The sequence below is a fragment of the Diplotaxodon limnothrissa genome, linkage group LG14 (assembly GCF_057381915.1).
Source record: "Diplotaxodon limnothrissa isolate DT_005_m linkage group LG14, D_limnothrissa_male_GT1.1, whole genome shotgun sequence".
In the NCBI taxonomy this organism is placed as follows: domain Eukaryota; kingdom Metazoa; phylum Chordata; class Actinopteri; order Cichliformes; family Cichlidae; genus Diplotaxodon; species Diplotaxodon limnothrissa.
In genome coordinates this window covers 32635051-32662687 of record NC_140609.1, presented here as the reverse complement: position 1 = coordinate 32662687, position 27637 = coordinate 32635051, and the positions used below count along the sequence as shown (strand labels likewise).

At 38.4% G+C, this 27637-nt stretch overlaps 3 protein-coding genes across 3 annotated transcripts; all 3 read right to left on the bottom strand.

The window, feature by feature from the left end:
* Positions 1-1925: 1925 nt before the first annotated feature.
* LOC146619201 (WD repeat-containing protein on Y chromosome-like) lies at positions 1926-11260 on the bottom strand. The gene is made up of 9 exons (XM_085370883.1): positions 11222-11260; positions 10782-10841; positions 5064-5226; positions 4890-4985; positions 4732-4790; positions 3886-4018; positions 3745-3784; positions 2880-2968; positions 1926-2143 (listed from the first exon to the last, which is right to left on the bottom strand). The coding sequence occupies exons 1-9, from the start codon at positions 11258-11260 to the stop codon at positions 1926-1928; spliced, it is 897 nt and encodes a 298-aa protein (XP_085227009.1).
* An 84-nt stretch (positions 11261-11344) lies between these two features.
* On the bottom strand, positions 11345-20372 carry LOC146619200 (cilia- and flagella-associated protein 337-like). The gene is made up of 15 exons (XM_085370207.1): positions 20305-20372; positions 19677-19965; positions 18394-18447; positions 18220-18303; positions 17998-18063; positions 17376-17606; positions 16618-16703; positions 16430-16522; positions 16301-16346; positions 15415-15421; positions 14003-14243; positions 13804-13909; positions 12269-12420; positions 11958-12060; positions 11345-11407 (listed from the first exon to the last, which is right to left on the bottom strand). The coding sequence occupies exons 1-15, from the start codon at positions 20370-20372 to the stop codon at positions 11345-11347; spliced, it is 1689 nt and encodes a 562-aa protein (XP_085226333.1).
* Positions 20373-21022: 650 nt separating this feature from the next.
* Positions 21023-26142, bottom strand: tex26 (testis expressed 26). Its single transcript, XM_085370206.1, has 7 exons — positions 26067-26142; positions 22394-22478; positions 22136-22298; positions 21881-22037; positions 21537-21719; positions 21285-21446; positions 21023-21156 (listed from the first exon to the last, which is right to left on the bottom strand). Exons 1-7 carry the CDS (start codon positions 26140-26142, stop codon positions 21023-21025), a joined length of 960 nt encoding a protein of 319 aa, XP_085226332.1.
* Positions 26143-27637: the final 1495 nt, after the last annotated feature.

Sequence of the window (27637 nt, the reverse complement as noted above, 5' to 3'; positions counted from 1 at the left end):
ACACCACATATTGATTTGATTTAGATTTGTCTTTTGTTAATTCAGTGCACTTTGCTGATTAATGAAAATAACTGATTAACATTTCCATTTTTGGAAGCATTCTTTGTTTACAGCATTTTTCTCGCCTGCCTAAAACTTTTGCACAGTAGTGTGTAATTGTTTTCTACATTCAAAACATAAACAAATTATTTGTTTTTGTGACAGGCAGCTAACTAAAACCTAAAATACAATTAAAATTGGTTCTTTGCTATGGCACTGGTTCTTCCCTTGCACTGGGTGACTTTTTAATGCTTGAATGATTCATAAGTCAGTGCTGTCTTTTAACGACCTTTGGAAAGCCTGGAGAATTACTATTATTATTTTTTAAAGGCCACTTTAAAAAAATTACAAAAGTCTGACTTCTTGGAACCAAAATATAAAAAAATAAGGGGTGGATCAAGACTTTTGCACAGTACTGTATGTTAGTCTGATAAAAAAAAAATAATAATAATCATGAATAATGCACATATAAATCTGCATATACATATACATATATTTTGGTTAAAAATCTCATTAAATTGTGCAAACCAGAGTTCTGCTCATTGAAACCACATTTTTTTCCTATGAATTTGTGTTTTTCCCCAATAATGTCAAATTTTCAACCAAACAACAAAAGGAATAAAGAATAATATTAATGAATTCATGTTTTCGCATACTCTCGTACATTTAAATATTTACTAGCCAATTATATTTTGGTGACTCTGAGTAACTGATTCATGATGTAAGAGTAAAAACAGTGGAAGTGAAAACAGTAACGTTTTAGGTTGTACCTAAAAGTATGAGCTATGAGATGTTGTAAAGAGAAATGTCAGGTGATCATTCCCTGTTGCTTTGTCACTTCTCTCAGAAAAATACAGGAGTGTGTGGGATCTGTTCTTATGAATTTAGATACTAATTATAAAGTACAGAGATTTGAAAAATAATCATCCTTTGGGCAGCAGACCTTCTAAGAGGTTTGCTGTCTTAATATTCGACTAGGCTATAAAAATAAAATTTAGCATGTTTCTTTTTCTGTTTGTTCAACACAAAGGTATTTTTTGAAAAAATCAATAGCTAAATTAGTTTACTCAGTGACACGGAAGAAAATGTCATCTTAACAGTTTAAAGTCATGAGTGTCAAAATTCAGCAGTGTTCCTTCCTACTTTTCTTGCTTACTTTGCTTTATGTCAGCGATGAGATCAAAAGTGTTTCAAAATAGAAATGAGAGCAGAACTAATTTTTGTAACAGCAGGTGACCTAGCGTCCTCCTGAATATGAACAGCTTCACATCTTCCATAAATTTTATAAATCTCCTTTTGGGTGAACTCGTGCTGTCTTTGTTGGTTTAATGAACTTGGTTTGATTTTCCTGATGAGAGAGTCAACTGTATATGATTACATGAGGCCTAATTGTTTGATATTATTTCATTCTACTGTATTTTCCATGTTCTGTCTTTAAAAGTATTGGATGCTGCAATGACCCAGTTTCCCAATACTGGCCAATACAGTTTCATTTTTTTTTTCAGTTGACTCAGTTCATCAGTGCTGCTTATGATAGGATCAATAGAAGCGAGGGAGAGGTGAGGTGGTTCACTGGTGTGTGGTGGCGCCACAGCATCAAAGCATTTCAGAGCGGAGTGGTTCGATAGCTTGTTAGTATGCCTGACAATTTCATCGCAAAGTCTGAAATGCAAAAGAAGACACACTTGCTCTAAATTTAAATCTCCCACTTTTTTCAGCTTAGACTGAGTTAAGACTTGCATTGCATATGTACAGTAGTCTTTGCCATAAGAATAGTTATAACTCTGTAACACCCAGCCTTCTATTCCTTTCAGCAAAATTTGCATCTTTTTTCTTCTTCTTTTTGCAGGGGAAGTGAAAAAGGCGGATACTGTATCTTGCACAGCTCAGGTAAGTTTTTGTGAAATAATGCAGTTCACCTTTAGTTCCCCTCTATCCTCCTCAGTCATGTCGGGATTGATTGCATGAGATAGACCTGTTTTTACATTCAAAATTTCATGATCTGGCATACTCAGTGGATCAGTCAGAACCTCAAAGGGGACACCAGGATGAATCCAAGATGAAGAAATGTGAATGCTCCAGCTCTCAGCCTGCCCAAAGGTGCCTGTGGGGAGGGAACTAAATGATCAGTTTTGATATTTTACCAGTTTGCACAGCGTGGTGCTGAACACAAGTGACATGGCCAAAACTACGGCTTCTTAAAATGTCACAATGTCTGAATCCATTTAAAGTCATTTTTCTGCAGCGCTATCCAACTGGGCAGCAGACCTTCTAAGAGGTTGGCTGTCTTGTAAATAACAAAAAAAAGGGAAATTATTTTTTGAATTTTGCTTTCAGTTTTCTGTGCAATTCAGTCAGTGGATGAAACTTTATTGAAATGCATCTGGCTCAAAGTGGTGGCTCAAATTGAGTTTTAAAAGGATATTTATATGTCTCTGTGATGAAAACTTGATATCAAACACATTTTCCTAAGGACTCCAGCTTCAGAAGGCTCCCACTTTACTGTTTTCCAGCTGGTTTGTTTAAACATCCTCTTCTGGTTTGGAAAGAAGCAATTACAATTCTAGCCAAACTGTTACAGCTCTTCTGCTCCAGTTGCTGCCACACAAACCAGCACGAAACCAAACAGCAGGTACTGCTTGTTTAATTACTAGTTTAAATTATACCTAATGGGTATTTGAAGCTGAGAGAACATATACATAATACAGAAAGAATTGACCCCCGGCCCCTCCAGTTGGTCAGTAGAGCCATGTCTCTCACACTGAATTCATTAACATTAATGCTGTTTTGTTTAATAAAGTCTAGAACAGGAGGATTGACATGTGCAAAATGTCACCTACCTATGAATTCTCCTTGTGTACTCCAAAGACGCACCGTGTAGTCAGTGGATGAGGTAAGCACCACTTGATCATTGTCAACAATGTGCAGGCTGGAGCAGAATAAAGAGACATGAGATGAAATGGGAGAAGGCATTTCTGGAGGAACACACTAAATCATCTACCCTGTTGGTACGTAAGATGGCAGATGCATCGTGGGCAGCTTCTCACCTATACTGATTGTACGTTTAAGCCCTTCCCACATGCAGTCTCTTCTATACTTTGTTTATGTACTGCAGCAGCAGGAAGTTACCGGTAAGCTGTTTCTGTTGCTGCTGCTGCTGCAGCTGCTGCTGACACCTCAGACTGAGAATGAGTGGATTCACTAAGGATGTACCCATGAGGAATTTTAAGCATGCAACTAACTAAAAGTTAAACACACAAAGAGTCTAATTCAGTCAGGTCCACTATAGTCAAAAAAGGGATGGCATTTCCAACTGTAGTAATTTATATTTCATGGCATGGCTCTTTTCTGTGCCTTCCTACACTTTCAAATGGATACATATAAAGCCAGAGCTGGGGAGAGCAGCAGCAAGACCTCTGAGCAAAAAGAGCAGGCACCAGTGATAACACATATGACACTGATTAAGTCAGACACAGCATGAAAAGAGGAGCTGGCCTGGAGGTGGGTTGCAAAGCAGTTTGCAGATACACAGTAAAGCAGACTAAAACATCTTAAATACCATGTCCTATATGAAATGTGTGAATTGGATCCTAGAAGAGTGGTTCGTGTGGGCTGGCACTGATGTCAGCTGCCTGGCTTGAGACTGAGCTTGATTTTGTGACCCACCTGAATTAATGCTATGCTCTATTTCTGTATTTTACATACCCAGTAACTGTGTTGGTGTGGGCACGCCAAAAGGTTTCAGCTAAAGGAATAAAGGAAAAAAAGTGTCCTGATAAAGACAATATCTAAATTTCACCATTTGCCAAACAAAAGAAGAAATCAGAGAAAAAATAATATACTAACCTCTTAGTGATTTCTTCTCAGGGTCTAGCTTTTCCATGCTGTAGACATAGATGTAACCAATTCTGTCAGCCATGTACAGCAGAACATCCTTCTCTGCTTTGGCCAGTTTTGTTATCTTTTGTTGAAATTTGGACTGAAAAGTGCAGATGAAAATAAAAATTGGAATTTACTTAATACTTCTGTACAAACCGATCCCTGATTATTCAAATTCATTATTTGATAATGGATCTCTTCAGCTCAAATGAACAGAAGAAAAGGAACAAAATCAAACAATAACAGTTATCTCCCCCGTCGTGACCAAATGTTACCTTCCCCACCGAGGGACTTAATAGCCTACATTTCACTGAATAACGTTCCTCTTCAAATAATATAACATATACATAATAGAATAAAAGCTGTGTTGACTGTTAACAAAAAATTGCAAGTATGCGACCCATTGATGGTTGGTTAATAAACACAGGTGAAGCCAACAACTCTTTTGATTCGGAAGATTTTTTCAGGTCATTTGTGTTAATATTTTTGTGCTGCTTCTTGTGTTATTTGGGCTGACTTTAGCAGAATTGCTTAGGCACACATTGCATTTTATTTCAGCTTTGAGGAGGTTGGAGAACTGCTTGGATGTCCTCATGTTCACCCACCTCCCAAAGCAAGAGGCCCTGCTTTGCATTACTTAGCTGCAAGGAATGTACCTGGGAGTTTCTTAAAATCTAGAGCTAAGCAAAGAACATGCAGACTATATATTATCTTGATTTTTATTCAGCTGTTTTAACGATAAGAGAAAGAAAATAAGTATTCCTTGATTGCCAAAAGGGAAACAGGAAAACATTGCAGAGTAAAAGATCTTACAGCTTTGAAGCTGCTAACAAACTTTCCTCTGCCGAGCACATTCCAGAGATTTACACAGCCTTTAAGAAGAGAAAAATATATAATTAACATTATAATGGAGGACACTGTAAGGTTGCACAAGTGCAGTCTTGCTTATTAGACCTGTTTATAGCACTGACCTTCGGCCCCAGATGACAGGAGAGCTGTAGTTGAGGAAAGCTCTTTTAAATAGGAATCCTTCAGGAAAACTATGCTTGGAACACTCGTATCCAGACCTAATTGAGAGAGGGAAAATGTGAGGCAAATGCAGTGATTTGATCACATTAAATTTCACTTTGAAGCTCCAAAATCACCTTTAACATCTTGCTGTTCAGCTACAATGGGACTAACAAACCGACACTGTATACGTCCAGAATCCACGTTCCACACTATAATCTCGCCATCAGAACTGCCAGTGGCCACAAAAGATGGGGGACACTGTGCCATACAAAGGATGTCATCCTTATGGCCATTTTTCTGTAGAGAGGCAAACTGTTAGTCTTGGTACAATTGCAAAAAGATTAATTTGTTAATCCTAAACCCAAAACTGCAGTTCAGTCTGAGTGATTCAGAGTAATTATCCATCTTTACACAAGGTAAAATGCATAGCTTATGGTTATATATATATATATATATATATATATATACAACTTCTTCAACAGGTTTGACCAGCCCACAACCCCCCCACCCTCACCTTCACTACAGAGTCCAATCCCCACTCTCCTACCTCCCTCGCTTCCCCCCTTCCTGACACCATGACACCCCCCTCCTCCAATCCCTCTCTCAGCAGCAAGACATCTCCCCCCCTCCCCTCTTCCCAAACATCTCCCAGTGTCACAGTGGATCAGGTCAGGAGACAACTGAGGAAGCTTCGCCCCAGAAAGGCAGCAGGCCCAGACAAGGTGTGTCCTAGGATGCTAAAGGCGTGTGCTGCTGAACTTGGGGAGCCGCTACAACGAGTCTTCAACCTCAGTCTGCGACTGGGGAGAGTGCCCGCCCTATGGAAGACATCCTGCATCGTCCCGGTCCCCAAAAAGAACCGGCCCAATGAGCTGAATGACTTCCGACCGGTGGCACTGACGTCACATCTTATGAAGACTCTAGAGCGGCTCTTCCTCAACCTCCTCCGACCACAGGTACAACATGCCCAGGACCCACTACAGTTTGCATACAAGGCGGGTGTCGGAGTGGAGGATGCCATCCTGTACCTCCTACACAGAGCCCACTCACACCTGGATGGGGGAAAAGGCACGGTCAGGATCCTGTTTCTTGACTTTTCCAGTGCCTTTAATACCATCCGGCCCTGTATGCTTCAAGAAAAACTGAACAGGATGGAGGTGGACCCCTGCCTGGTGGCTTGGATCTCCGACTACCTCACCGACAGACCACAGTACGTCAGGCTGAAGGACATCACATCTGACACAGTGGTCAGCAGCACAGGAGCACCACAGGGAACTGTGCTGTCCCCTCTTCTCTTCACCCTGTACACCTCTGACTTCTGCTACAACTCTGAATTATGCCACATTCAGAAGTTTGCAGACGACACAGCCATCATGGGGTGTATCTGGGATGATCAGGAAGAGGAGTACAGAAGTCTGGTGAGGAACTTTGTCGCATGGAGTCACACAAACCACCTGCAACTCAACACCTCAAAGACTAAGGAACTGGTTGTGGACTTCGGGAGGTCTAGAGCAGGTCCACTGCCGGTTCAGATAGAGGGGGAGGAGGTGGAGGTGGTCAACAAGTACAAGTACCTCGGGCTGTGGGTGGACAATAAACTGGACTGGTCATGCAACACAGAGCACCTGTATAAAAAAGCCCAAAGCCGACTGTACTTCCTCAGGAGGCTGAGGTCTTTTAACATCTGCAGGAAGCTCCTGAGGATGTTTTACCAGTCGGTGGTTGCTGGAGTACTTTTCTATGCTGTGGTGTGCTGGGGGAGCAGCACAGCAAAGAAGGACTCATCCAGGCTGGAGAAATTGATCAGGAGGGCTAGCTCTGTGGTCGGCATGAAGCTGGACACTCTGGTGACAGTGGCAGAGAAAAGGACATTAAAGAAACTGATGGACATTATGGACAATGCCAGGCATCCTCTGCACACGGCCATTAACAACCAGAAGAGTCTGTTCAGTGACAGGTTGCTTCTCCCAAAGACAAGAACTAACAGACTTAAAAACTCCTTTGTCCCACACGCCATCAGACTGTTTAACTCCTCTCTGGAGGGGAGAGGGAGGGGAAACAGGAGGACAAAGGAGGGGGCAACAACTAAGCTGTAGTGCCTCTTCACCTCACTGTGCAATACCTTTTGTGCAATACTTTTTGTAAATAGTCAACGGTGCAATAGACTCAATACTTGAAATGTGCAATTCACTTGTATTTTTATTTTTATTCCTATTTATTCTATTTATCCCCTTCGTATATTTTATTTATATTGTCTCTGTATTTATATATATGTATGTGTGTATAACTCTGTAACTTCTGTCGGTGCTGTGCTTTTTTGGAAATCGAATTTCCCAGAGGAACCCACCCGAGGGATTAATAAAGTTCTATCTAATCTAATCTAATCTAATATTTATGGGGGTGGGTGCGTGGGGGGTATTGTTAACATATATAACAAGTACTATATAAAAATTTAAAATATCATGTCACATTTCACCTCTGACACTTCATTTAAGGGCAATAGACTGAACGGAAGGTCAAAGTGATTGCAACACTATGTTCGATCAGTAAAACAATGTTCTATTTTTTTGGGATTGATAACATATACACACACACACACACACACACACACACACACACACACACACAGACAGACAGATAGATAGATAGATAGATAGATAGATAGATAGATAGATAGATAGATAGATAGATAGATAGATAGATATGGAACTATTAATGGGGATTATATACACATACACATATGTTATTTCATTGTATTTCATTATCTACATTACAGTAATGGCTTATAACTACTTAAATACATAACAATTTGAATACATGCACATGTTTCTGAATAAGTACTATTTCTTTTGGAAACCAACCTTTTTTCACTTGATTTTTTATTACTAAACACATTTACTAAACAATGAATCCTACACATGTACTATATACACTGATACAAATCATATACGGGACCTCTAAGAGCTAGCTTGATTAACTTATGTCATTTCTCAGTTCTTTCATATATTAAAAAAAGAAAGAAAAAAGGAAACAAATTACACAACTAGCTCAATTTGAACAATATATCAGTCTTCTCATTTAACTCTGCGTTATTGTGAATACTTTGTAAATATTGCCAAAACAATTCCTGAATCTTATCAGCTTAGAAATGATCAAGAAGTTTGTGCACCTCATGGAATACGTAAATGCCAGAAAGGTCAACTTCTGTTAAGCAATAATTTACAGGAAATGAAAAATCAAAGGATTAAAGAGCTGGGAGGAATCAGGATGGAGAATATTTTGAGTTATTTCAGGCCTAATATGAATGTCAAAGAGCTTTCACTGAAGTCTTGATTTTGCCTAAAATATTCAAGCCAAATATGTCACACATGGATTAGCAACTCATTTGATGTCAAACCCCTGAGCAAGCAGACAAGCCAAACATTAGTCCTGCTGCTGTACTTCACACACTGATACAAAGTGATTCATCTCGTTCTTCATGTGCCTATTTCTCACTGCACTCAACAGGAGGATTTTGCTTGGAGTGATGCTGCCAATGTGTAACTGTATACACCACTAACCGGGAAAAGCAGATGGCATTTTGAACTTGGATTATATTCCGTGCCAAAGTGAAATATTTAGCGGAACTAGGTCATGTTTTTAACGTTTAATGAGATGCAACACAACACTGACCATCTGGAGGAACTGAAAAATTCACACTGAACTGGAGGCTCAGTGGGTAATGGGGAGGAGAGCAGTACATATAAAACAACCCATTGATCTTCCTCCTCCAGGCCATTAATGAAAAACAATTTCAAGAGAGCCCGCTGTAGATAATCAAAGGGGTCACTTTTCTTCTTGGCCACTGTAATGTAGCCTTTCTGCTCTGTTAATGGGCGTCTTTGAGGGTGAAAGGAACCATGAGGCATAATGAAAGAGATGGAAGGGCATGGGACTTGCTTCATCCAATGAATCATACGGCATTAATGAGAATCAGTTTTTCTCCTGCAGCTCATGTATGCAGAACTGTGTCCCGCTGTCAGAGATAACTCCACCAAATTAGTCAGGTGAGATCAGATGAAACAAAAACTGTAATTTATGAGCTGATATTTGAGGGGGTTGATTACGCAGCTTTGAGAGCACTAGTCACTTTCAAAAAAAATGGAAAGAAATCTGAGCACTTGGCAGTTTTACCTGGTAATGAAGTCAGGATTCGCTTGGTCTGCGGAGGCGATTAAATGTTTAGTGTCCAAAGCAGCATAATTTGTTGTCTCATCATATCCAAATATGATGGTCAATCAAAAGAGATTATGTTGAGCTTTCCTTTTGTGTCTTATAATAGAACAAAACATACTTCGGAATTTTATAACTACATATATGTCTCCAAATGCCATTATATAAGAACATAGAGTCCTTGTTTATTAATACACTAGAAGGTGGTAAAAGAACACATCTTTTCTGATTTTTCATTAAGAAAAGATTGCATTTTAGTGGTATTGCAATAACAAGTGTTTTTTCTTTAATAAAACTCTTGATATAATTTTATGTATACACAAAATAATAAGAAACCTTATAAGACACTGTAATATTGGTGTTCAAGGTCTGCATTCTGGACTAAATCAGTGAGAGAAACATCATTTCAGCAGAATCTCAGATTGTGTGGAACAGAGCGTGCCATGAAATACAAGTATAGGTGACAGGTTAGAGTTCAGCTGCACTGGAACTAAGACCCAAAGAAGTGATGTGAGGACGCTGATGTGTATGGAATAAAATTAGTAAAATGCCAGCATAATTAAGTATTGTCAGACATTTATGAGGACAATTTTATGAGAGGAGTAAAGGTGGAAAACTGAGGAGAGGAGAGTGAGGCGGGAAGGGATATTTCACTGCTTGAGTTTAAAATCTGTCTGCAGGCAATGCTACGCAGCAGGGCAGAGATCAGGGAAGCTTTGTTACCCATCTTTCCCTCTGAGCTTTTCAGCCAGTCAGCAAAAATTATTCTTTGGACTTTCATAAGACTATAGTATTCTTTATATGTCTGTATAATATGAACACAGGGGCAGTAGGGAAGCTTTATTTTCAGTGTTTGTAGGTGCAACAGTGACTGAGGCAAAGCATGGTCAGGACTGGCCCGGCAGCCCCTACTAAATAATGTACAAAGATGATTTGTTCTGTGACAGGAAGGATAAAATGCACCACGGTGGGTTGTGTAGCATTCTGATTACACAGACAAACCTAAGTAGGTACTGAAAAATCAGATGCAGGCTTCAGCTTGTCTAGAAATACAAGAGGTAGGTGTAGCTATTTTCTTTTCCTTAAATATAGCAATGCCACACTGTGTCAATTTTCCGCATTTAAAATTTCACACAAACGTATGACCAGCAAAATGCTGTGGTAGTCCAAGAATTTACACTGGCACATTATGAGAATGCATTACAATTGTTGTATGAAAAGCATTTTAATGGTCAATGTGATTCAATGTTTTGTATACAACCAGGTTATAACAGTTATTATAAGATTATGTTCCATGCTATGATCATGTGCATTGATGTATAATCTCCAATGTATATTTAAAACAACACACTGACTTCACAATGATAATCTGACACAATAATAATAATCTGTGATTCAGCTAGATAGACTACAACTCTAGTTTTTTAATGTGTTCCACTAGACTCACTTTGCCCTTTTTTCAATTTAGTACAAAAGCCTGTGCTTTGGCTGACATCAGCTTCACCTAAAATACATGTCACAAAGGAACACAAGCTCACTCAGAGGGCACTAAACACTTTTTTAAAAATGTTTTTAACTTGAGCTTCTGTTGTTAGACTTGTTGTTGTCAAAAGAATATTTGTAGTAGTGTTCGTAATTACCAGATCATCCTGCCATGAAGCCTGTGGCCTCTGGACATGATGAAGATCCTCAGGTATGTCCTGACAAAGTACAGACGCTTAATCAGAAAAACAGGGAGGCATTTTGAATTTTTTATATTAGCAATACCTTTTTTTCCTTCATCTTTAAAACATCCTTTAAGGATAAAACATGTCATTAGACATGGGATTAAAAATGTGCATCATTTTTTCTCCTTCATTTGTCTGGTTTTATAAAACAATTTTAAGAAGGGCATATGTGATATGAACCGTCTTTATTTTCTATTTCAGAATGGAGGTTAGCTGGTAATAACAGTGTAAACAAATCCAAATAGGATGCAACATGATGGAAGGATGGAGGAAAGAAGAAATAATTGGATGGGGATTTCTGAAATACAACTGACAGATAATACCTTGAATTCGTTCATTTCTTTTGTACTCACTGGGTAAATGTCAATCTTCCGGTCCCTTCCCACTGACATCACATAGCTTCAAACATAAATTGCACAAGCTCAGCATGGATTCAAATTTATTCTAAGCCAAAAACACTTCCAAATATCACATCATTACTCACAAATTCCTGTGGACTTGGAGAAAGATGCAGTCACACACCTCACGACATTCACCATCTACAGGGAGAAAAAAAATTCAAAGTAACTTTTCAATGATCAGATAATTTAATGTTTCAAACTTTCTGAGAGAGAAAAAGAAAAAAGAAACCCATGCCTTTCTTTAATGTCTTCAGGCATAGACCATTGTTGAAGTTCCAGATCTTTAAAGATCCATCTCTTCCACCAGTGACGAGTCTGCAGACTCGAGAACATACGATGTGAGAATGGCATCTTATGGCAATGTAATATAAGTATGATAAGGTAGTGGCTTATTATATTATATAAAAGGTGACACTAAATATTGTATCATACCTTCTCCCTTTGGGATCAAATGTCAAACAAGTGATAGAAGACAGTTCGTGAGAGCCACCAAACTCAAAAAGTTGACACCCAGTGTCAAAATCCCAGACTCTCACAACCTAAAACCAGTAACAGCTCAGGTTTATTAAACACTTGATTTTCAGAATATCTAATATGATGGTGGTGTATGTGTTTTAACAGACACTGGAATCATTATTAATAGAATTCCTAAGGTGGTTAACATGTTGCAAAGCAGTAATTTACTCACAGATCCTTCAGTGCAGCTGACTACCTGACGAAACTCCTTACTGTAACCGCAGCACAAAACAGGCTCATTATGAGAAACAGTGAAGTGGCGGTGAAGCCGCTGCCTGACAGAAGAAAAAGATAAGAAGATGAATGAAATGACTAGAACGAGATTAGTATTAAGGAGACACAGTCATCTCTGCAAAAATAAATCTCCTATAAATCTCATGTTCAGAATGAAAGTAGGATTTTAGTTTAAAATCAACAGCTGTATTGAACTTCAGAGCATATTGGATCCCCTCGCTAACTGAGCTCAAAGGCATGACATCCTACCTTAACTTCAGAGGGAGCATAGTCATACAGTCCGCTGCAATATACAGAGACTTCATTGCAGGGGAATATGCGCATGCAGAAATATCACCATGAATCCGGCTTGCTTTGGGGTCTGCTGTAAACAGGCAACACTGATCCTGAAGATGCCAAATCTGAAGTAAACAGATGAACAGCAGTGAAAGACCTCACACTGTTTACTGTTTATCCTTTTAATCACAGTATAAATTATGTCTTATGAGAGAATAAAGTATACTAGAGTTATACATTTATGTGAAAAATAAAGTAAAATATTTTTTACATCTTACATTTAAATACTATGAGTTCAATAGTTCGCAGATTCACTTTTAGTAGCAAAAACCTGAAGTAATCATATTCTGTATTACTTGATCAGCTTCTCATATTGGTGTGTGAGAAATTGGTGTGCAGGAATTTTGGCCCACTCGCCATTGTGATACCCTGATTACTTTCTTTGTAGATTTGTTGATGTGTCTGGGATAACCGTCCTGCTGCATAATCCACTTTAAGCTTCAGCTGTGAGACAGATGGCCTCAAATTTGTCTCTAGAATACTTTGGTATACAGCAAAATGTATAGCTTACTCTATGACTGTAAGGAGCCCAGGTCTGGTGCAATACAAGCCTAAATCATCACCCCTCCACCACCATGCTCGACTGTTCACATGAGGTGTTTGTTCTAATATGCTGTGTTTGATATTTGCCAAACATAGCATCATTCACTGTGGCTAGAGAGCTCCACTTTGGTTTGGTGTGTACAAGGAACATTATTTCAGATGTCTTGTGATTTGTTAAAATGCAGCTTTGCAATCCTAAACCATGTTGCTGTTCTTTGTAGAAAGAAGAGGCTTTCTCCTAGCAACAAGAACGGTCTTTTTTTTTTTTTTTTGTTTTGGTTTTTTTAAAATAATTGTACCGTCGTGAACATTTCATATCCTAACTCTGACCTGTAGTTTCTGAGATATAGATTTAGGAGTTTTTCTACTTTCTCTGAGAATTGCATGGTCTGAAGTTGGGGTGAATTTGTCTACTCCTGGGAACATTGATCATTGTATTAACACACAATGATTGCTCCAAATCAGCAAACTCAATGATGATCGGTCAATCAAGTGTGCTTCATTAGCAGCCCAGGCCAACACTAACGGGGCACTTACTGTTTCACAGAACAGCATAGAAACTTTCTTTTTGACGTGACCGTATATACAGGCTTCTATCAGTATTATATTGTACCACTGAATCCTTATTATTATGGTTCATCTGTAATCATCTATCAAGTAATGTGATACAATTGAAACTCACTGTCAAATTTAAAATGTAGTGGACTAAAAAGAAAAGTATAAGTATCCCCACTGGAACATGGTGGCACTAAACTGGCAAAGTTAACCTTATATCAAGTTTTCTAATACTGTTGGAGAAATGCACATGGGCTTGATGACTGTACAACAATAAGAATCACAAATCATTTGTATAATTTGGAAAACATAAAATCACACGTAAAACATAAAAATGAGTCATCAGTCACTTTCACAGTGCAGTCTGTTGAGACAGAGAAGATTTGATTGTCTTCTGAGGAGATGCGGATGGAGATGATAGGAGCAGAGTGGCCTTTCAAAATACCAGTTGGTTTTCTAAAATTGAAATTGAATCAGGTGAAAAAATGATTGTTTTTTAAAAACATGATACTTCAAAGAACAAAATCCTAGTGACTCTAGGTCCCTTACCCAGAATAATGTGGATTCCACAGGCGTATAAGTTTATCCATGCCTCCAGTAATCAGCAATCTGTGCTTCTGACAGAGGTCAAAGGTCCTGACACCTTTGTAGATGCTAAAGACAGTCTGATCACACGATGCCCGGACCTGTGGTGTCCAACTCAGCTGGATCTTCTTGGATTTACCTTCATAACAGGTCTCTTTAATTTCACTCAGCTGTTGCTCAGCATCTGTTAAAGGCAGCAGGCAGCCTCAAGAAGGAAAAAACAAAATAAAACATAGACAATACACATTTTATTTAGGCTTTGTGTACAAGCATCAATCAAAACATTCCTTTTGCACCAACGGTAAGTCATTATCAGAATAAATGACCAAGTCTGCAAGTGGACATGCCCACATGCGGGGTGATCACGCACACAGACAGGTGGGAATAGATTGGTGAATTTGTGATAGATGAGTCATCATGAGTCATTTCTCACAGCTATCCATCCAGGCTACCTAATGTTCAAAACTGAGTTTAATTACTGAACACTGCAGAATACAAAGGAGTTGATTTTTTAAATCTATTTTTTAACGACCATCCTAAGGATGCGTGATTTTCAATTTGGTTCTCTCATTACAGACACTGTGTATGCATCCAAAACAGACAAGTAAATATGTACATCCAAGTAACAACAATAAATGTATGATTTTCTGGTATTGTACTGAACATATTATATAGGAAAGACGGAAATAGAGCTGAACAGAAATTACCTATAACAAGAGAAGAAGATTCTTCATTTGATGAGGAGACAACAACCTGAAGACTATGAAAATATTTATTCTAAATTGGGAAAGAAATGTTTCTGTTTTAGGACTTTCATTTCATAATATATGTCAAATATCACACCATGACCAAACCTCAATATATTTCTTTGTATGGAGCATAACCACAGAAAGGTAAAACGTCACCTGTGTCACCCAGTCATGATGAACCTTCCATCTAATAAAAGCCAGGTTTGGAGAAAGAACTGCATGGTTAATTGATATGTTAGGTATAGTTTCAGTCTTTGGCAGTTTATTCCATAACCTATAAAAAGAGATGTGGAGATGTTCAGTCATGCCTGAAAACCATCAGACATTCAGAGATGCAACTTCATGTAAGTTATGTATAATTAGGGGACACATAGAATCTGAGGTATAATTTTAAATCACATAAAAATAACCAGCAACATGAAGTTGCCAATTTGACTAATATTCTCTATTACATTCTTGTTTACAGATTATCATATTCTCGTTTACAGATTGTTGCTTTATAATTTGAATTAAATGACAGCAGTAGTAACACTACTAGTAAAATACACATGTTTTAATCCTCCGTGAAACAGTCTAAAAATAAACTCTCAAAAGTGTTAAAAAGTGAATCAAATCAAGGTAACTTACCTTTAAACTGCATGATAATTAAAATAAAACAAAATAAATTAATAAAAATCACTGAGTTAAAAACCAGCTGGCACCAAAAGTGACTGATGATAAAATTTCTTCACTTGGCTTTTATAAATATATAAACGTTGAAAATTAGACGGTGCTAGAGGAAGCAGTAAATTGGATTTACAGTGTATGTAGAGGATCCTCCACTGATGATCCATATTCCACAATCAGTGGAGGATGAAAAACTGACCTTAACTTTAAAATAAATTTAAAAAAAAGAGAGAAAAAGAAAATCTCAAGAAAGCAAATCATAATAGCCATCTTATAATAGCCTCAGTATTGCAGTTACCATGCAACTGAAGTGGTGTGGGAGTTATTGTAAAGTGGGTGATATTACTCAGTAGAGCATCCCAAACTTTTAATTGCTGTGTATTATGCAGAATCACCAAACACATTTTAAATATATCTTGTCTTCTGAGGTATTTCTTTTTAACTTGCAAATTCTTTTTGATCAAGCAAGATCACAATTTGGGAGAAAAACTAATACTGAAGTACTGACATATGATTGTCTATGAATGGTTAATGCCTCTCCCAGGCTTTTTTTGATCATCCAGTAGTGGAGAAAATCAGAGGTAATACTTAAATTTGAATAGCCAAAATGTTTTGCTTAAAGTCACAAAAATATGTCACAAAAATATCTTCAAATGCATTCATAATATATACAGAAACAAAACTTGAATTTAAGTGAGTGTAAGTATTTGAAAAAGCAACATTACCTGAAGGTATCTCCAGCAGAGGATATTAAAATAATAGTCACACATCCCTGAGAGACAAAGCAGTTAGATCTCTGCCAGATTTTTGTTTGATAATTCAATCAGCTTTTAATAACAAGACCTACTTCAGAGTCTCCATACAGAACACAGCATTTATCCTGGCCATTGTAGCTATGAGCAGAAAAACAAACACCGTGTAAAGAATTCATTTAGGTAATCATAAGACGATGCTAGCGTGAAGAATTGCTGCTCACCTGTAGTCCACTGTCAGGGGTATTGTTTCTAGTTCACTGATCTGACAATAAGGCTCCAGAGAGAAAAGGTTATAAAGCTGGAGCTCTCTGTCCCTGCACAATAGTAAAGATATCTACATAAACAAACTTAGCAGAGCCCAGGACCTGTAGTTAATGAGACTAAATTTTATTTCACCACTTCTCATTACCCTGTCGCGATCATCAGCTTGTTGTACTCGCTCATCAGAGCAAAGTCACTTGCCCATTTTGACTTTGTATTTGTTGGATCTTCATTCTGTGAAAATTAACAAATACATTAAAAACTCATATTTACAAAATTCAAGGTCACTCTGAAATGACAATTGACCTGCTGTTCTGAGTTTGCTGTTTGTTATGTTAGCTAAATAATATGAATATGCTACAATCACCGTTAGAACAATTTTAAAGGTTTAAATGCTTTTCAAAAAATTTTTTTTTATTTAAATGCCCTCGTCGCTGATGTGCTGCATATTCCAGTATCAGTAATTATTTCCACAGTGTCACAATACCTGCCTCTTTTAGGAATTTACTGGTCTTTTTAAAAATATATACACTGGCAAGCTGGTTTGAAAGAATGTTCAACAGGAACTATTTAACTCAAGGCTGAATGCAACAGACTTTAAAAAGTCCATCCATCCATTCGCTTCCGCTTATCCTTTTCAGGGTCGCGGGGGGGCGCTGGAGCCTATCCCAGCTGTCATAGGGCGAGAGGCAGGGTACACCCTGGACAGGTCGCCAGTCTGTCGCAGGGCCAACACACAGGGACAGACAACCATTCGCACTCACATTCACTCGCACATTCACACCTAGTGGTAATTTGGATTATCCAATTAACCTATCCCCACAAGTTGACTTTAAAAAGTCATCAGGAAGTAATCATGGTGTTGACAGTAAGCATTCAGGTAAATGTGCACAAGCTGAAACATACAAACAGGTGTTTGGTCTTCTGGGGTTTAAGTTCAGGACTCCAGTGGCAAGCACACCCGTCTTCTCGCACTGTTACGATGGTGCCATCATGAGTAGACTGGATGTTGACGATAGGAATCCCGTGATTAAAGGAATTCATGGTGGCTGGCAGAATGAAGGCCACCTGGTTGTTGCGTCTTGCAGTTTCCTCCTGTCCTTTATACTGCTGCAGCATGTATGTGCAGAACTCACCCTGTATCACATTATGTTGTGTGTTAGAAAAGCCAGTGTTCTTCTGTATATTATTATTATTACAATTGTATCAGTTCTTTAAGGAATTATTTTTAGCCTTTTCTTTACTAACCTAAAATTTTGCAATTAAATTAAAGGTCATAATCCAATGTCCAGGGAAGATACATTACTATTACTGCACAAGGTGAATATATTAGTTTACAGTCAACCTAGGGCTAGGAGCACTCTGATAATTATTAGTTATACTTGGTTCACAAATCCCCACTAGCCAAAGTAATTTTACTGCTGTCTAGCTTTTGTTTTTTTTTAAATTGCATAATCCTGGTGTTTACATACATGGGAAAGTGTTTTGAAGGGGTGTATGCTTCACAAAAAAACATAAATAATCTCACCCATGAAATCGTCCCTTTGCCTAAATAATCAATCTTCTTAAATAACCCTTGAATCTCCATGTAGGTCTGTGAAATTTAAAGAGTGGAAGAATGAACTGACACTTTTCTACGGTAAATTCTTCAGGCAATTTCCTTAATTGTAGATAAAGGGAAATACAGACGAGGCAGATTTTAAAAAAATTCTGAGACAGAGATGCAAAAAGAGGTGTGATGCTATCTTACTGCATTAGGTAAATCCAAACACTTCTTCATCATAGGTCCAAATTTGGCCACATCAATGTATCTCAATCCACCTGATTCAAATTCCTTTGCAAGAAAAAAAATTTAAATCACATTTCAGAAATGAATAACCAGACAATACATTTTTTTTAAAAAACAGAAGAGATCACACAATACCTCAAATGCTAGTTTCAGTTTCTCAAGGGTCTCAAGTGATATTTTCTCATCAATCTTAATCAGAAGGAGGGAATTGTGAGTTATTATGCAAGGCAACCTGGATTATTAGAATAAATCAGCATGGTGAAAAATAAAACAAGTAATTAAGTGTAATTGGCAAATATGCTACTTCCATTTTTTTTCACTCCATTTAAGCAGTTCTTAAAATCTGAGTGCTAAAAATGCAAATTAAAAGGATTTTTTTTTTTTTATGTATATATTTATTTTACACTGAACCATTATCAGCACATATGATTAGGGCTCAACCTCAGAGTATAATTACTATCTGTAATGGTCACCACAGGCACCACCAGCAATGTCATGTCTCGAAGATGCTTCCACAAGGCCGGATGGCAGGCCATGCTCTCTGTGTTAATGGCCTATCCTCAGATTTTCCATGGTTTCCTAGCAACTGGTCCCTGATCCATGAAGCTCTTTGATCGATCATTAATAAATAACACGGATAAACAGCCTAATTCCTCAAGGATGAAACTAGGGTTGAGGTTTCCCCACGGTATCTCCTGAACTGGGGAGATAATTGTTTAATCAGTCAGAGTGATGGAAGGACTAAAAATGTTCACATAACCTCGACTGTTTTGCAGATCCCTTTATAAGAGATGCATAACTTTGAACTCCTGAGCCTTTTCTGCCTAATCTGTTAAGGCGCACTGCTCATTACATTAGCTAGGAGTCTGACTGACATCTGCAACTGAAACCCACAAAGTTGAGCTGCTGCATTTGCACCAGCCTCCCACATAATTCTATCATTTTTGTCAGCTTGAAAGCTTGAATTTGAATCTACTGGGGACCTTTTAAGTAGTTGGCTCAGCCACAATGTTTGTTTTACTTTGGCCTGAAACATGGCCATCCTGGGCTCTGGGATAGATTGTCCTGCCCGATGTGCTGTCAGGGAGCAAGTAAATTGATCATCAACTTGATTTAAAATGGCATTTTTGGCATTAGCTCACATCCATGCTGCTACTGGTAGGATGTGCTTCAGCTGTAGTCAAGTTTAAAAGCTCTTCGAGATCTGTAACATGGTCTGTAAAGTCAAGTTCAGAACTGCAGCACTCTAGTGACATCTTCAGGCTAAATGTAGCAACTCTAGAAAAGAAAGCTCATGGGCAAGGGGTGAAAATATATAATGATGTTATCCCATCTGGACTTTGTTCTTGGAGAGATGGTTTGGTTAACATTTATTCACTCATTTCATTTCGCATTTAGCTTGATATTTAGATTTTTACCTTGAGGTTGTAAGTTGAATTGATGAGGTAATATTGCTGTCTCGTGATTTTCTCATTATCTCCGAGTGTGACAGAGTGCCTCCGTCTGCTCTGTTTGAGCAGCTCTTTCACCAACCAGTCAGGCTGTTCTTTTCCATCCTCGCTGTCAGTCAGTTGTCTTGGTACTGAAGAATCATCTGCTTTCTCATCCCGATATCCCAGCCCAGATGTGTTTCTTGTCCTCTCCTCTAAACCACTCAGTTCTGAGAGGATGCTGGAGGATTTGATATATGGGTAAGTAACGTTTAACCTTCAGTTATACAAGAAGGGACTTATTAGAGGAATCAAAATTCTCACATGTTTGAAAAAGAAACATTAGCGATGTTGCATATGATCTGTTTAATCCTAGGAATGTGATTATGATTCCCAGGTGACAGTGCTTCCTGCATTACAGGATAACTACTAAGTACTACCACAGATGGCAACACAAGCCCCATGACTACAGCAAACATTTTGTAACCAAGACTGAGAATAAAGCAAGGCTTCAACTTTTATCACTTGTCTAGACATTTAAACTCTGTTAGAGCTGACATTTAAAAGCAATGTGATTTCCAGTGGCGGCAGGGTAAACAATAACAGAGCAGATTACCTGTGTACATGTTGAGTCTCTAATCTTCCCGAAGCTGAAGAAGAGCGAACCTTTTTCCCCAAAGGCATTCTTTTTAATTCCTGTATCTTAAAGGTTGGTGTGACGTAAAAGGCACATTTTAGTGTTAAACATTTCTTCAAAGAGACCTCCAAACAGACGTTAATCAGTCAGATCTTACACTAGCTCACCTGATACTCACTTATGCATTACACCTGAACAGAGCAGGTGGCCCCGTGGTAACTAAGACACCAAAAGTGACAACTGAGACTACACAGCTTAAAACAAGACCCAGTGCTTGCAAAGAATCAGGGCTGTGACCATGTAAACATTGCAAATGGATAGAAATAAGCTATTGAGATATTGTTCTGTATTTTAAACTACTGTGCCACATTTTAACTTTCACTTCATTTAATTTACATTGCAAACCTACAGTTGCTAATATGTGTCAACAAAGGTTAAGCATTTTTCTTTTATTGTTATCAAGCTGTATAAGAATTGAGTTAAGTCCGATTGGGGAATATATTTTATATAAAACTAAGAGAAGCACGAGAACATTTGATTATTGGGCACAGACGTTAGGTCACAATATCACGCACACAAAAACTAAATCAGCAAAAATGAATTCTTTCATGTTTAATTCATAATATTATTGTGCTGATTTTACAGACTGAACTGAGATTACATAAAAACACAAACAGCTAATATAAAATGATGAAATTCAGTGAGGTCCTGGCCAGCTTGATCTCCACTCTGGCGAGTCTGAGTTACGCACAGCTGCTGGAAGTTTATTGACTTTCTCCTTATTGTTTGGACAGACATCTTTACTCAAAACCACTTTTAGAGCCTCCTGCTCTGTAAAGCCAAAAGATAAAAACCAACATAAGCACATCTGTCAAACCACAATCACTGAACAATCTGTTATAAAGCTAAAACATCAAAATAAATAAATAAATAAATAAATAAAATAAACTGGTGCTAACCCCTTTTAGGTAAAATTCTGTGTAACTGCTCCAGCTCCTGGGGTGTCAGAGACTTCATCACAGATGTGACAGTATTGACTGGCTTTCCGAAAAAATGGTCATAGGTTGTTACATTAGCACGATTCTTCTGAATCTGCAAGTTTCTTGGTACAACAGTGGGAACTGTAACATAGACAATCATCATCTAATACACTGCAAATCACCAGAGCTGCTGTTTACATGTATCTTCTATAGTTTTTGAGTAGACAGTACCTATACCGGGGCAGGTCACATTTGGATCTGTTTTGCAACAGTGAGAAACACTGACCATGAGTTCAGATTTTTGGTTTGGCTGGCGATAATTGGCCCTCATCACAGTGTCAGTAGAGAGTGATATGCGGTGCCTGTTGTGCATAGGTGCAAACCATCTGGCTGCTTTTTCAGTGTCATTGTACTCTGTCAAGAAGAAAATACCATGACAAAATGAAAATGGCAAATGGAAAATGAACTGTAGAGAGAAATGTCATGAAATGTTATGACATCTGGATGTGTGTGCACAGATGTAGTCAGCCATTCTGACAAGTTCTCGTACATGAGATTGACTGAAAATTGTGTACCTTGAGGTGTACCCATGAAGTCACATTTGTAAGTGGAGAGGTACTGTGCGGTTAGGGCCTTACGGATCTCACCCTCAGAAGGGAGGCATTTCAAAGGGAATGCAATATGGTCAGAGTTTCTTGCAACATCCCTTGGCAGCCTCCACATCATGAAAGACTTGGGGGAAAATAGCTTAATTTAAAGGTTACAATACACTGTGAAAGGTCAAGCATGCCATTTCACTATAAATGTAAAAACTGAGGGTTGGTGCCAACCTTGCTGGGATGCGGGTTATTTCTCCTCTGCTCTGAGGCTGTTCCTGTACGAATGCATTCAGGTTTACAGGCAGGCTTCCAGCTAAAGTCCTTACTGTATATACTTGAACCAAAAGGTCCAGACTGTGAATATGAGTCTATCAATGACGTTGACAGGGGCTTCCTACATAAGTACCAGCACAGACACATAATTACACACACAACCATGCATAATGTGTATGCTTATTTAGAGCCTCATAAGTCCATGATTTTACTTACAGGAAAATATCTGCAGCTGAACTTGGCTGGTAGACGAATTGCCTTTTGTGAGTTGTTTCATATGGATCCCACCACTGTTTCCCCCCTGGAAAAAATACTACTATACTGTAACTACTTTTTTAAGTATTTCAATCACTGTAGACATGGCACATCTAAAGCTGAGTTCAAATTAAACTTTTTGATCTACATAGTAACGACAGTATAACAAAGGCTACTGTATACCTCTGTAATGTAACTGTGCTTAAAATAAATGTTACTTTTTGATCCATTAAAATGTAGACTTGTACTAAAAAATGAATCTGTACTTCTAAGTTCTGTTGTTCTCTGTAATTTTAATATTATCCAGATTTTGCTTGAAATATTAACATGGACTTGGACAAAAATCACATAAAACAAAAGCATACTGGAAAATTTACTGTTAGTCAATTTGGTCAAAATTGCCACGTAAAACATGAGTAGTAATTGGTGCATCTTTTTAATAAGAGAGTATAAAATGGGATATTGTGACTGTGGTGCATGTGCTTGTATTATAAGGATTTGTTAGAGGTGCCTTATATACACTGAACAAAAATATAAACGCAACACTTTTGTTTTTGCTCCCATTCCCCATGGGATGGACATAGAGACCTAAAATTCATTCCAGATACACAATATAACCATCCCTCCCAAACAGTGGTCACAAATCAGTCCAAATGTGTGGTAGTGGGCACATCTGCTATATTGAGATAATCCATCCCACCTCACAGGTGTGCCACATCAGGATGCTGATCTGACATCATGAGTAGTGCACAGGTGTACCTCAGACTGCCCACAACAAAAGGCCACCCTGGAATGTGCAGTTTTTTGCGCTATTGGGGGTCTGGGGACCCAGAACCGGTCAGTATCTGGTGTGACCACCATTTGCCTCATGCAGTGCAACACATCGTCGCATGGAGTCTATCAGATTGTCAATTGTGGCCTGTGGAATGTTGGTCCACTCCACTTCAATGGCTGTGCGAGGTTGTTGGATATTCGTGGGAACTGGTACATGCTGTCGTACACGCCGGTCAAGCACATCCCGAACATGCTCAATGGGTGACATGTCCGGTGAGTATGCTGGCCATGCAAGAACTGGGACATTCTCAGCTGCCATCTGCCCTGAACAATGTGAACCATGATTCATCCGTGAAGCGCACACCTCTCCAACGTGCCAGACGCCATCGAATGTGAGCATTTGCCCACACAAGTCTGTTACGGCGACGAGCTGGAGTCAGGTCAAGACCCCGATGAGGACGACGGGCATGCAGTTGAGCATCCCTGAGACGGTTTCTGACAGTTTGTGCAGAAATTGTTTGGTTGTGCAAACCAATTGTTCCAGCAGCTGTCTGGGTGGCTGGTCTCAGACGATCTTGGAGGTGAACCTGCTGGATGTGGAGGTCCTGGGCTGGTGTGGTTACACGAGGTCTGCGGTTGTGAGGCCGGTTGGATGTGCTGCCATATTCTCGGAAACGCCTGTGGAGACGGCTTATGGTTGAGAAATGAACATTCAATGCACGGGCGACAGATCTGGTTGACATTCCTGCTGTCAGCATGCCAATTGCACGCTCCCTCATTGCTTGTGGCATCTGTGGCATTTTGCTGTGAGACAAAACTGCATATTCCAGGGTGGCCTTTTGTTGTGGGCAGTCTGAGGTACACCTGTGCACTACTCATGATGTCAGATCAGCATCCTGATGTGGCACACCTGTGAGGTGGGATGGATTATTTCAATATAGCAGATGTGCCCACTACCACACATTTGGACTGATTTGTGACCACTGTTTGGGAGGGATGGTTATATTGTGTATCTGGAATGAATTTTAGGTCTCTACGTCCATCCCATGGGGAATGGGAGCAAAAACAAAAGTGTTGCGTTTATATTTTTGTTCAGTGTATATAGTAACAGACATATAAGGTGCCTTATATGCAATGTTCTCTCTAATTTCTCATATGTCTGAGCGAACGCACAAACTCCCTGAGCGGTCCCTTGGACCACTGTGAGCAACAGTAGACGTGTGCACTGTGGTCACGCCAGCATCGAATCCATCCAAGTTACATGGTTTATTAAAATAATCAAATTACAGCATTTACATTTATGTTAGACTCCTTTTAACTGCTTTATCCCACTTACAATGAAAATATAAAAACATCTTGTTCATGACCTGTGTAGTATGTTAACACTATTGGAAGTAAAAATAACTTGAACTCCAATTTTGAAAACAAAACTTTCTTTTTTTTTTTTTTTTTAATAAAGCGGACTATGAGTCTGTGGTCTGGGAGAGAGTCCTGTAACTCTCTGTCTGCAAAATAAAGTATACAAAGACCAATGTTGGGTAATTAATTATATAGTTACTTCTTTAAAAAGTTACTGAGTTTTGCAAACAACAAAGTTTTTTGCAGCTGTTTACCTAAAAATGCTGCCAAGGCGTTTTTTAAATAAACATTTCAAAATATTTACAGAACAACCAGCTGTTCTGCATCAAATTTGATGCCACACAAATTATTTGTGCTACTCCAAAAAATCATTTCTGTCCACTGTGAGATAAAGGAGAACATCAAAAGCCTGATACCTGCAGGCCTGACAACAGGAGATGTATCACTGCTGTAACACCTGTAACATTCAGCAGTCGCCTCATTGTTCTGACGCACACAACAAAACTATTGACTACACTACACACTAACTACACAAAATTTGCTCTAAACGTTGCAAATCTCTGGCATTTCAAAACCGCCGTCACTCCTAAAACTTCCTGGAGTGCTTTCAAGCGTTTTCCTTATATGTTTTTACCGTTCCTTCCCGCAGTAAATATAAACAACGATAGTAATCCAGAAGAAAACCAAACATTGCATATATTTTTATCATAACTCTGGTTTTACGTGGCCTATCAACACAATTTAAAAACTGGTATAAAGTCCACACTTTTTCCGTCAATTGTTCCTTCTGTCCTGCTCACATCTCCAATGGTTGTACACGTTGTCATTAATGTGGCTTCACTCCACAACAGCCACGCGGCGCCGCTTTTCTAGCTAAAACACCGGTGTCGGCACATAAGGACGCTGTCATAGCCTATCAACGACGTTGATTAGCTGTGCATTTACGTGAATGTGAATTGCGTGATTGGCTGGACTATGGGATAAGGTGGCATCGTTCTAATCCCATACTGGAGCCGCCAGTCACTTATTGACTAACACTTCAAAACAGAATTGTCAAAGTTTTAATTTTAATTTCAATTCAGGTTAGATTTTTTTTTTGTGCGCAACGCAGATTTTTTCTGCGCAGGGACCGTGCCATCAGTGCGCAATTGCGCACGCATGCAGTTTAGAGGGAACATTGCATATGTCTGCTATAGGTGATAGTGGGCAAAACAATTCCTAACTTCTCAAATCTTATAATCTGACAAATACTCATATTACAACCACAAACAACTAAAAATAACACCCCAAAATAATAAAAACTAAACATTTTAAAACAAGAAAAAACAAAACATAAAAAAGCAGATAAGTAAGTTTAAAAAACACAAAACTGGTATAACATGTACGTTAATTAAACAAAACCTTTTGATGTTACAATAACATGCAAAATAAATGCAAGAAAACATTTTAAGTTCCATACTGGGTTTCTTTTTGTGTTTACCTATCCTTGGTTTAACATTACCTTGCGTTGCCATTGGTGACTGGTGGTTTGTTCTAGCATCTCCTCTTATAGCTGATTTCAGTGTACTTAAATCCATTTAATTTTTAGATGAAAAGTTACTTCATTGGTATCCTGATGAAAAGCATATGCTGACAATTCCTGTGAGTATTAAAATTAGAGCATTATACGTACACAAGCTTTATCTACACAGTGTCAAAGCTGATCCAAGCAGGATGTAGTATGCACTGTGGTTATGGAGACCTACAACATTTAAACAGAAGCACAGCAGGGGAGATGTTGAATTAAAAATTTAGCATTGTTACAGGCGCCTTATATGTCTGTTACTGGTGATAGTGGGTAGTAACTAAGTACATTTGGGTATATTTTTCGGTAATCAATATTCAACTCATCAACAATTCAAAGAGAAATAACTTACAGCAATAGATTTAATAGTTCCTGAACATTTTATAAATAAAAAACATTAAAAGAGAAATGGGCAATTCTTCTGTACTGCACTTCTTTCAACTGTATTACACATCTTTTAACTGTATAAACTAAACTTTAGATAATATCATGATTTGTTTTTTCTAAAAATAGTACATGACATAAAATAAGATATTTCATAGTTGCAGGAGGTAAACATTTAACATTTTGGCTTTGTTCATCCATCCTTGTCCACACAAAAAATGGACTTCAGAAGTTTTTACTATTAGAAGTCACCTCAAAGCTTTGCTATTATTACTTTTGCTGCTGCTAAAAATGATAACACCACATTCCCTAACTTAAAAGTGAGTGCTTCCTAAACCTAATAACTAGTTTGACCACTTTTGGCAGCAATGACTATAGTATATACAATCAAGCATTTGTGATAACTGGCAATGAGTCTTGGGATTGTTTTAATTTAGGCCCAGTGAAGGATTTTAAAACATGAATGACCTGTTTAAGGCCATGCAAAAGCATTTCAATTGGATTTAACCTCGGTCTCTGAGTGGGCCGCTCTAAAACCATCCTTTTATTTATTATTTTTTGAGACATTCAGAGACTTAGTCTTGTGCATAACCAAACTGTACTTCACAGCTTTGGGTCACAAACTGATGGCCGGATATTATTCTTCAGGATTTTCTGATAGAAAGCAGAATTCATGGTTCCATCAGTTTCGACAAGAACCTGAAGCAGTATAGCATCCTGAAATCATCACACTAGCACCACCATGTCTGACTGCTGGTATGATGTCCTTTTTATGAAATGCTATGCTAGTTTAATGCAAGGCTTCCAAAAAGTTGTACTTATGTCCCATCAGTCCACAGAATATTTTCTCAAAAGTTTTGGGATGTTCTTTGGAGGATGTTTTTTGGCAAATGCAAGACAAGCCTATGTATTCTTGTTGATCAGCAGTAAACTCACCCATGGATGCTACTTTTTCCCCAGTCTCTTTCTTATTGTTGAATTATGAACACTGACCTTATTGGCACATTCCAGTTACCTCATACGTTGGGTGACAGAACTCAGGAGGGCTGTTACTCCCGAGTTAAAATAAATATAAAGAAAAACAGGATTTGATTTGCTTCTCAACAAGGAAGAGCCATTCCTGT

What these genes read in the sequence shown, in the direction of transcription:
- LOC146619200 (XM_085370207.1), bottom strand. Translation starts at nt 20,372, where the DNA reads ATGCCTTTGGGGAAAAAGGTTCGCTCTTCTTCAGCTTCGGGAAGATTA. An exon ending in GTTTGGATTTACCTAATGCA is followed by an intron (nt 18,064 to 18,219) that starts GTAAGATAGCAT and finishes TAAATTTCACAG; the next exon opens with ACCTACATGGAGATTCAAGG. An exon ending in CCCCTGACAGTGGACTACAG is followed by an intron (nt 16,347 to 16,429) that starts GTGAGCAGCAAT and finishes TTCTGCTCATAG; the next exon opens with CTACAATGGCCAGGATAAAT.
- tex26 (XM_085370206.1), bottom strand. Translation starts at nt 26,142, where the DNA reads ATGGATTTAAGTACACTGAAATCAGCTATAAGAGGAGATGCTAGAACA. An exon ending in GTCACCAATGGCAACGCAAG is followed by an intron (nt 22,479 to 26,066) that starts GTAATGTTAAAC and finishes TATTTTTTCCAG; the next exon opens with GGGGGAAACAGTGGTGGGAT. An exon ending in CTTCATGGGTACACCTCAAG is followed by an intron (nt 21,720 to 21,880) that starts GTACACAATTTT and finishes TCTTCTTGACAG; the next exon opens with AGTACAATGACACTGAAAAA.
- LOC146619201 (XM_085370883.1), bottom strand. Translation starts at nt 11,260, where the DNA reads ATGTCAGTGGGAAGGGACCGGAAGATTGACATTTACCCA. An exon ending in TTGTTAGCAGCTTCAAAGCT is followed by an intron (nt 4,019 to 4,731) that starts GTAAGATCTTTT and finishes TGCACTTTTCAG; the next exon opens with TCCAAATTTCAACAAAAGAT. An exon ending in CACACCAACACAGTTACTGG is followed by an intron (nt 2,969 to 3,744) that starts GTATGTAAAATA and finishes ATTCTGCTCCAG; the next exon opens with CCTGCACATTGTTGACAATG.